The 10,761-nt window shown below is 36.5% G+C and overlaps 1 protein-coding gene across 1 annotated transcript; it reads right to left on the reverse strand.

Annotated features, from left to right (window-relative positions):
• Positions 1-571: 571 nt before the first annotated feature.
• LOC113294988 (DNA gyrase subunit A, chloroplastic/mitochondrial-like) lies at positions 572-10,068 on the reverse strand. The gene is made up of 19 exons (XM_026543353.1): positions 9,527-10,068; positions 9,069-9,138; positions 8,813-8,878; positions 8,201-8,302; positions 7,127-7,171; positions 6,944-7,042; positions 6,710-6,796; positions 6,371-6,441; positions 6,161-6,269; positions 5,994-6,056; positions 4,490-4,555; positions 4,308-4,396; positions 3,943-3,991; positions 2,519-2,605; positions 2,353-2,446; positions 1,620-1,690; positions 1,437-1,526; positions 1,095-1,218; positions 572-991 (listed from the first exon to the last, which is right to left on the reverse strand). The coding sequence occupies exons 1-18, from the start codon at positions 9,847-9,849 to the stop codon at positions 1,141-1,143; spliced, it is 1,659 nt and encodes a 552-aa protein (XP_026399138.1). The 5' UTR covers positions 9,850-10,068; the 3' UTR covers positions 572-991; positions 1,095-1,140.
• Between the last annotated feature and the right edge of the window lie 693 nt (positions 10,069-10,761).

A 10,761-nucleotide genomic window follows, 5' to 3' on the forward strand; every position in this document is an offset into this window, starting at 1 on the left:
ATAAAGTTTCCATAATTAAGATTATAAATCCCGTAAGAAGATGAAACAAAATCAAGCTAAATCAACACGAAAACAAACAAAATCATCTAAAAGAATCTCTGCAACAAAAGAAGAACATATAAACCGAATCGTTATATATGAGTTTAGATCAAAAACGAAGAAAGAAAGCCTCGAAATTAATGACCTCCAAATAAAATTTGGGATAAAAAATTAACGAGTTTAGATCAAAAACGAAGAAAGAAAGCTTAAATCTTCAGACCTTTAAATCGAGTTTCTAGTTTTGATTATTCATTTTAATTTCCAAGTTTGGAGGTCGAAGGTGACAAAGAAAAGTGAGAAAAAAAATCAGATAAAATAATAGTCAATGACCAAATACCAAATCAAAGGGAGGGATATAGTGAAAAAATTATCTCCCTCTTCTAGGAGCCGGGCCATACTCAGGTTCAAAGCTCACCAAAGTGAGTGGTACTTATCAAGTTACCAGTACTTTCTTTTTACCATACTCAGGCCAAAAAGCGTTTTCAAGGGTCCAGGAAGTAATATCAACCCGGCTGCAGTCTCTATAACCTGAGTTCGCAATGTTAAAACCAATCAAAAAACATCTTTGATAATCATCATCTAGGTTTATGCCAGTAAGCCAATCATAGTGCACAATTTTTTTGTACTGCAAAAGCTTACACAATTTTCAGATTGCAAAAGGTTCACTACCACTATCTGTTCTGTTCTCTTACAATGGCGCTGTATCTATTAAACTTTCACTAACGCTAAACAATACAAGCTCTATACACTAACCGAATTACTTACTTTTTCCGCATTTGTTGTAGTCAATTCCTACCAAATTCAATCGCGGTTACTCGGAAACCACTTCTGCTTCTCATGCTGATGCAGTAGGTTTCACATCCTGACCAATTTTTCACATCATCCCGACAGATTTTCCAATGGTACCACCACATTTTTGGAAATTAGAGATTTCCCACAAAGAGCCTGAAAGCTGCAGCCACAAACAGTCAGTTACATCTTACATGAAGATAAACTGAGAAATTAAGACAACCATAAAAATAGTAAATGCTATAAGCCTAAGGTCACAGCCATACCTGAGGCCTTTCGTCATTAGAGGTAACATCTATTTCATCTGGTGTGCTAAACAGTATGTTCCAGCATTGAGCGTCTTGGAGTTGAAAATTTGTTCTTTAGTTCAGTTGCCTCTTGTTCTATCAACTTGTTAACAGAAAAAACAAGATGGCAATTTTTTTTATAAGAACCTACTGAAATATAACCACATGGATGCAATTCAAACAGTGGCCAACATTGAAGATGGAGCTCCATAGCCTCCAACAGTAATTAACATGTTTAGGGAACAGGATACAGGTAAGTGGAAATAATTAGCTAGTAACCTAACCGATACAAGAATATAGAAGTTATCAGGAAGTATCTACCTTTAATATGAGTTTTTTGCTTGATAGCAGTTCACTTAGCTTACAAATTTCTTCAGTTAATAATCTAGCTTCATCCATGTACTTCTTTGACTGCAATATTAGGGAGGAAATCTTGCGGACTCAGTAAGAGCACACCATACCTTATCAATGAATCCAAACATAATGGGCAAAATCATACCACACCTCATTTAAAGTAAGCCTTCTCAGGGTCAAACCTAATAAAGCATCAGCTTGTGTTTCAGACAAGTTATATGCTGCACCAGTAAATTACATGTTCAATTAGTTAATAACCTCAAGATATTACATATGAATAAGTATCAAATTCTAGTTTGACCTACTCCTGAGGCCTAAGGGATTGGAAATTAAAAACTTCACAAGTATCTACAAAAAACTCATCAGAAGTAACCCAAGATTTCATGCAGAAGAAACTGGGAAGGGGCAGCTATGTTCATGAAGATTCAATTGTTTCTGGGACGGAGTTAGACACAGAAAAAGAGGTCAAATTGCTACACTTTAAGCAAGGCAAAAAAGTCCCCATCCAAGCCGATTATAATAGATCATTTCCTGACCTGGGTCAATACACAAGATATTGAATCCACCAATGAGGGAATAAAGGGCACAAAGCTATATGCATAAGACTAAAAACTGTAATAAAGTGTTATACATTTCCTTCTGTTGAAAGATAGATGAAGGCTCATAGATATCTGGTTTTAGAAGTTGGTTGATGCCCGCCGGCTTTGTTTATACCTGGCGACTTAATTTATGGACACTTAAGTGCAGCAAATGAGACGCAGTCTCCTTAGGTCACGTAGGGATTGTTTCTTATTAGCAAATTCAAATGCTCAAATGAACAGTCATAAGTCGGATGAAATTATAGAGCAAATTCAAAAGAAGAACGGAGTACAAGAGTGCTCACCATTTCTCAAAGCAGCTGAAGTTATTATATTACTTGAGCTTTTACTGAGTATATCAATGACGCCATCCACATTTTTAAGCCCCACAATGATGCCCTGGGAGATTGATATTGTTAAACTAAGTATAGGTTATAAAGCATCATTACTTTCCACAAGTATATGGCATACCTCTACAATATGTTTCCTTTCTTGGGCTTGAGAGAGCTTAAACTTTGCACGTCTTTCAATAACAGAGCATCTGAAATCCAGGAATGCCTGAGAAAACAAATGAGAAAGATGATATATTGATATGGTATAGTTTTCTTTAGAAAGGTGATATATTGATATGGTATAGTTTTCTTTAAAACTATCAGTGACACACTTAGGAGCTTGAGAAGCAACAACTATCTAATGGGATATACTGTGTACACCCCAGATGTAGGATACATGCAACATTAATGATCACTTTTATTTTACTTTAAGCTAATTCCATGGAGATTTTATAACTAAAGGAAAGGCAAAAAAGACAGGAACTAGAGGGGGCAAGAACCTGACCTCTAGGGAGAGGAGAAAGCAAGAAACAACCTTAATTTTCATGAAACAGGATAGAACAATGTACTAAGCAGGGCCATACAAATGCTATATGTAAGATACGTCAACACATGTTATTTACGGTGGGTATGCACAGTGAAGCAACGCATTAGAGTGACACAAAGTACATCACTGCAGCCATGATTCTTTGAATGACCATTAGTAGTCGCTCGTCGTGTACAGTGCTCTATGGAAAAAATCTTGTGCTGGGTGGAAATCAAGGAAACAACTGAAGGACTTAATGAGCTGGTGGGTTACTACTCTTCTGTTAAAATTAATCATTTGGTTCATTTAGTACTCAAAAACCTGCAAAAATGTTTATGACTTATGACTTTAGCTGAGCCCTTCTGAAGCTTCACCACAACAGCAAGGACAAGGACACAGGGGACTGAGATCACTGATAAAAGATGGGGTTTATCCTACGTTCCACATGTTGGCATGTGTCCTTATACCAATACATATCTAACTATAAAGCCCCAACAGTATCAAGTGACCCAAGCTGATATATTAGGCTATTTGCTATCAACAGATAATGTGTACTAAGCCTTTAGTTCTTAAGGACGAATAAAGAAAAAGTATAGCAGGAGACAATGAAGGACTATAGCTTACTGAAAGAAAATGGAAGGAGCTGAAATAAAGGTTCTTAGAGAACCAGGTGGTGGTAAGTTTTACACAGACTTCAAGCACAGCAGTAACCCGTAAGAATTTATCACAGTCATTACTTTAGAAATACTGAAACAAGGCAATATCTTGAAATATGAAACCATATATATACTAAAACATTCTCAAGTATTCAATGGTGGTAAGCTGTAAGCCTTAAAAGTGTACGGTCACGATGAAATGTAGGTAATAGAAACATATAAAGCTGCAAATAAATTGGATTTTCTCTTGGCTTAGCGACCTTCTTAAGTACTAAAATTAACAGACATTTTTGTTAGTTTGGTTTAACTTTGACACTCGAATCTTCAGAATATAAACGACAACAACAACACAAAAACAGAAGGCAACAACAGCAGTGGTACCTGAAGCAATTCTTTTAACCCCATCAGCTTTGGTTGTCCGTCTATGATACTGTGAAAAGTCAATGAACAGAAGAAAAAAATTGCCAAAGAAAATCGGAAGTCAGAACAGATACTTTCTTAGATCTATATCTACAAATATGTGCGGAAAAAATCAAAGTGTATTCAAGTGTGAAGACAAACTAAAGAGGATCAAGATGAAATTCAACATAATAATTCAAGTATGATAATCGGAAGCACATCTTATCCAGCCAAAGGATCAAAGATGAAATTCAACATAATAATTCTACTGAAAGATACAGGTTTGCTTTTTTTATCAAAAAAGGAGGAAAAAGGATGGTACATGCTTTATGGCCAATGCAACTTACCTAACCATGTTGCAGCTAAAACTAGATTGAAGAGCAGTAAGACGATACAGATTTTCGAGAGCAATGGATGGATCTGAACCCTTTTTAAGCTGGTAAAATATTTGCGGTATTGATAATCAGTATAAGGTAACAAACAAAATACTTCTAAAGTCAAGCAGGACACTGAGAATGTATCTACAGACCTCTAAGACTATACGCATTCCAGTACGATCACTTTCATCACGAATGTCACTTACGCCCTCTAAAATCTGCATCAAAAACAGAAAAAATTAAATTCTACGTAGCAACTCAATCGTGTCGCTGCATTCTTAACGTCATTAACGTCAAGATGAAATGCATTTTGACATTGTACATTAAACTAATAAAGGAAATGGGTTTAAGAACTGCAGAATCAAGTGAAAACCGATAAGATAATTGATACCCAAAGCTAATCAAAACATAGATAACTACATAATTATTCACGCACCTAATAAACTAAGGTCAATATTCAAACTAGCAAAATTAAGAAACCAATCCAGTGCAGAAGAGTCCATCATCCAAGTTAACAAGCAGTTGGCAACACTCACATTCAATTAGTACATGAGTTTGTGTATCGGATGAAAGAAAGATACAGTCCACACATTAGATTAAAGTAAATAGTTGTTATGGTTCCCTGAGTTTACGAACTCTACCGAAGATATTTAATATGACATGTGAATACATGCTGTCATCAGCGTTTGAGAAAAGAGAAATACTGTTAGCATAGACCTTAACTGTGCCGGAAGAAAAGAAGGCCCTTGAAGTGCATTTTGGTAAGTCAGTGTGCCTTACGTCTATTGGGATTCATTGTCCTTAGTAACATTACACATATAACAAAAAAGTTTTTAAACATATTCAGTAGTGTTAGATTTTCATAACACTAACATGCTCAATGTTATATCAATGAAAATGAGCAAGTTACAACTGAAAAGTAAATGTTTATGCGTCCACAATAAGCTTTTAGTTTTTCATATTCTCTCTCAGCTTCTATGCATATAAGAGTTGGTATGTGGATTTCCCTCCCCGCTCTAATAAGTTCGTGATTAGTGATGGAACTTTCTACAAAAATTGGAAAATATGAAGGGTAAAACAAATAAGAAATGGAGGAAAGGAGATGGCTAGTAGGCTTGACTTTTAAGATGGCTTTCACTTTGTTTCATTACTTAATTTCTTATAGGGAGTGAGGATAGCTCAAGTAGGACCTATTTATCTGAGCAGCTCTTTAAAAGCCTTCTAGTTGTTTCAAAACACATCCAGCAGCAACGGTCTAGTGCAGGATCATTACTACTAATAGCATAAACTCCTGCAGGGTCATCAGCGGTCAAACGGTAAGAGAGGATGAAACAGGGGAAAACTTCAAAAGAAAAATTGTATGTGGTCATCAAACAATTAAGCTTCAAAGGTGAAGCCAGACACGGGAGTATTAACTAGGCAGACGACACCAAGTATATAACAGCTGGCAAACCATCTCATTAAAGTTAAGAAATGGTAATAAAAAATCAGGATATTAAAGTTGCACTTGACGAATAAAAATAAATAAATAATTGTAAATCCATTTCTCGCTAAACATCGCATTTTGGGTTAGCGGGTTCCTTCGACTTTATTCTATATGATACAAATTTAGATGATTAACAACCTTAAAATGCAATATACATTCAATAGCAATACCTTATTTTCCATCAGTTCAGCAATTTTCTCCACTAGAGTAGATTTATTGGTCTGATATGGAACCTGTTTCAATTTTATAACATCCGAATAGGAAATCCTCCAAGGTAAATTTTCAGAGCAAAGAGATAAGTAAAAGGAATAATAATATCCATGGAAAAAATAATGACCTCCTTGATAATAATTGCAAAGCGCTTTGTTTTAGAATCAACCACTTCAATGTCAGTCTTTCCCCTAACTATCACACATCCACGTCCAGTTTGATATGCTTTCAAGATTCTTTAACATGTGGATATGCGTGAACAGAAAAAGTCAACTACTTGAAACTTGGAAGAATTAACATCATAACCCGTGCAGAGAGAGAGAGAGAGGGGTCATACCCAGTTGCACTCGTGATTATACCTCCAGTTGGAAAGTCAGGCCCTGGCATGTATTCCAACAGTTCTTGGAGCTTTTACAATCCCAAAAAGATAGAGACGGAATTAAAGATGTTGTTAATGGAACTTGGAGCTTTTACAATCCCAAAAAATAGAGACAGAATTAAAGATGTTGTTAATGGAAAGTCTCTTTACATTCCTTGCCAGCTATTCTCAACGATAAAGGTGCAAATAGGCATCAGAAATGATGATTCCAATGAGGAACCTCGAATGTGGTGATGCATACAGTAAACCACTTGCAAAATTCTAAAAATAAAATGTGGAAAGATGGTGCATTGTTACCGTAACTTCTGGATTATTAATCAGAACATTAAGCGCATCAACCAACTCTCCAAGGTTGTGGGGAGGAATATTAGTTGCCATTCCTACCTTCAGAAGTGCAGACCATCGGATATGTAAGCCGGTGACTCGGAATAAAGATATCATATTAAATTATTAACTGAATAGTTTATTACTGAAGTATAGAAAAATCAAAATAATACAACTAAACTAAAAAAGAAACATGTATACACCTACCGCAATTCCAGAACTACCATTCAACAGAAGAACTGGAAGCTTTGCTGGTAAAACTGACGGTTCTTTAAGTGAGTTATCAAAATTTGGCTCAAAATCAACCTGAAATTAACATCAAAGAAACAAGTGCGCATGAGCAGCGATCCAATGGAGGTGCATCACAAGCTAACAAAAACAGTGTCTGACCGTATTCTGTTCTAGATCAGACAAGAGCATTGCTTCTGTAAGTGCCTGCAAAATTAATACAGTAACTGTAAATATCTTCAGAAACACATTTTTCTTGAAAAATTCAGGAGTAAAGTACAAACACCAAATTAGGGCACACTTATGCATCCCTGTATGCAACCGCAAGTCAGCGGCGCAGTCTACAAAACAGAACATAGCATATTGACTGCGAACAATATCGGTTGTCTGGAATTTTCGACTACTCGACGTTTTATAATATTGTGCCTTTCTGTGTTTATGATTACAGAAAGATGGTAGTTCTTATGGTAGCTGATTTGGATGGTCTGTAGCTCCAGGAGCATGTATCTGGACTAGAGTCTTAACAGTTATTACCAGATTTTCCACACAGGGAAGAGCAAAATATCTAGAAACCAGACAACTTAGCCTGCTGGGAGTGTCTATATGAATCTTATGTTGTTAGAATGGACGGATATCATAGGGTCTCCATTCCGAAGCAGCAAGGTCCTATCATAGAAGGAGAAACATAATGATTGGCGTTCCTATAGTTATTGACTTCCACGGTCTCAAGTAACTGGGTAAGGAAGATCTCAAAGTCCAGTTAACTTCGGTCCTGGCTTTATGAGCCCTACAGAAAATTTCAGTAATTCAGTTGGGTACCAACAGTTTTGCTGTTTGTGCCTCTAGTATCTATTTTAAATAATAATTTATGGAGCTGAGAAGGTATAAGACTATAAGCCCTTGGAATTCTAGGCATCATTCGCTAATCTATCCAAAACCAAAATATATTTAGGGCTTGCTGTCTTCCTGCAGGCAAACTAAAGCAGATGCGTACTTGTGCTCTCTAAGCTTTTGACCTCAGCCTTAACTTCCGACGGTTTTACACCATGAACCAAACAAATTCCCTAAGAAGTGAATACAACTTCATAAGAGAGCTCGTTGCATAGCAATTTCGTCCAACTTATCCTACCTATGATTTTATGTCCATTCCACCTACATTCACTAGAGCCCACCAATCAAATGATTTTCTTCATGACAATAAATAAAAAACACGTAGAAGTGTACACAATAACTTACTTCCAGTCTGCACTCGGTATAGCGCATTGCAGCAGGAGGGTCTGCGTCAACTGAACCAAAATTTCCATGCCCTTGGATGAGAGGATATCGCATGGAGAAATCCTAAATAAGGTAGTTGCCATAGTCGGACAAGTTTGTAAAAATTAGGAGCACAAGAAGTAAAACTATTAGTAAATGAGGGGATTTTGTATGCTATTATTGATTTTACACAAAATCAATTTAGAGTTTTTCAAGGCACCAAATAACGAGGAAACAAAGCAAAAAAGATGACAAGGAAAACAAAATAAGAATTAAAGCTGAGTCATGGATTATGCATCCACCATATACAAGATAATGGAGTATGAATAACTATATACAGGATATCCACCTCTACGTCCCCATACCCTCTTATTAACCCTCTTTTCATAATTTGTGCTTAATAAACAGTATGTTTTTACATTCAACCTTGATTATAGACATACGTACAACTGATGGTTATTTTCTTTCCTCGTCTTAAAATTTCATTTAGTGCCAAATTCTAAATACGCTGAAATTTTTATGAATTGGCAAATAATATCAATAAAAAATAAACAAAACTAAACCAGCATATATAGAGGATAATTGAGAAATCACCTGTGCCATTCGCACCAAAGCATTATAAACGGCATTGTCTCCATGTGGATGAAACTTACCCAGAACCTGCAACAAGGGCATTGCACAGCTAGCTGCTAAGCAGAAAATACGAGCATATACTACGGATAGCAATGCAAAAATTTCTAAAGGGAGAGAAAATATGCACATTATCAGGGCAGACCGCCTACCCTGCAACTTATGATACAACACACATCATGAGGAACATCAAAGAAGGTTTATATACTATGAGTCTTACCTCTCCAACAACTCTGGCGCATTTCTTATGTGGGTTTCGAGATGAAATTCCCAATTCATGCATCGCAAATCTGTAGCCAATTTTGAAGATTGAACAATGACATGTCAGTTAGTCAATCTAGATGGTCACACACTCACACAGTCAGTCCCAACAAAAACACAATGTAATATATAGAGCAGATAACAAGCTCATAACGCGGCATACTGCACCTATTTCTCAACTTGCTCAAAGCCAAATTATCCCAAAAAAATAAAAGGGATAATGAATGATCTTAACAATTAGCTAGCCAAAATGTTAAATTTACAGAAACACATTGCAGTGTAATACATTAAATTTGTGCAGGAAAACAAAAGTAAGAGATGCAATTATAGCACAGAAAATGAAACCCTAAGAATCTACAGGCATAAGATCCTCTTTTAATTATATGAAAAATCATGCTAAAATCAGCAGTTACTTACAAAATTCTTCTATGAACTGGCTTCAATCCATCACGAACATCTGGTATGGCTCTACCAAGCAATACAGACATAGCATAAGCCATATAGGAGTCATGTGCCTCCTTATGAATCTCTGTCGGAACAATCTTTTCCTCAGCTGAACTTCCTCCTCCTCCCTTAACAGGTCCTACTCTTGTACTAAGACTAGGAGCAATACACAGTAAACGAAACTGAGATAAACCAGATGGATACTTAGAAACCCTAACATTAGTGGTAATAGGGAGTGATAGATTGTAACGAATGAGAGAAGATGCTCTATAACGAAGTCTTGTTGAGAACGACATCGTGGTTGTTGTTTCCTAACAGCGATCAGCCAAACCACATTAAAATCAAGGGTTTCTTCTGCTTTTTCTCTTTACTCTTTTTTGTTTTGTCTGGGGGAACAAATGAAAATCTGTAGAACCCTAGACCCTGTGAGAATCAGACTGGTTCCGCGCGAACCTTCCCCTTTTAAGTGTACACACGAACGAAATGCATGATATGGATTCCTTAGCCGGAGAGAACTGTTTCAGCTGAATGCTGGGCAAAGCCGTTAACATGAGCGGAGGTACATACAGTATGTTAATACAAGCAGGGCCGGCCCCGAGAATCTTATGCCCCCAAGATGACGCCCCATTGTATAAAGCTCTAACAACAAGTATAACATACTACATCATAAAATTAACCAATCTAAGTTTTTTTTTTCCCTGAAGCATATCAATCGCCCCGGCTACGATGTGGTTGGGCGAGATACTCCGAGTAGGTGGTCCCTTCTTCCTTATTGACACGTCTTGTTTTCTACCGAAAAACTTTTATGAAGTGGTTTTCATAAAGGTAAATCTCAACTACGATAACTGCTTATGCTAAATTTACAGTATTATCCATAACTGCCTAAAAAACAAAATAGTAGTAGGTCCTTTAAAACAAAGAAGTTACAAAAACATTCCAAAGCAAAGCGAACTAGAACCTCAGCGCTTGTTGATAAGTTGAAGACTAATCACGGCATCCAGAAATCACAGAGTATGCATGAAAGATACCATTATGAATTCTTATCAGCTAGCATGTAGTATCAAGAATGTTGTCTTTTCCTGGATGAAAGTTTTCTATGCAGAGCTTCTGCCTCCCTTTTGTCTTTGCGTTTGTAATTTGTGAGTACTTTCATTTAGAAACCACCATCAGCTTGTTCTGGTCATGTTTGATATTTTTGTATCTGCTTT

The sequence above is a fragment of the Papaver somniferum genome, chromosome 1 (assembly GCF_003573695.1).
Source record: "Papaver somniferum cultivar HN1 chromosome 1, ASM357369v1, whole genome shotgun sequence".
NCBI classification, from domain to species: Eukaryota; Viridiplantae; Streptophyta; class Magnoliopsida; order Ranunculales; family Papaveraceae; genus Papaver; species Papaver somniferum.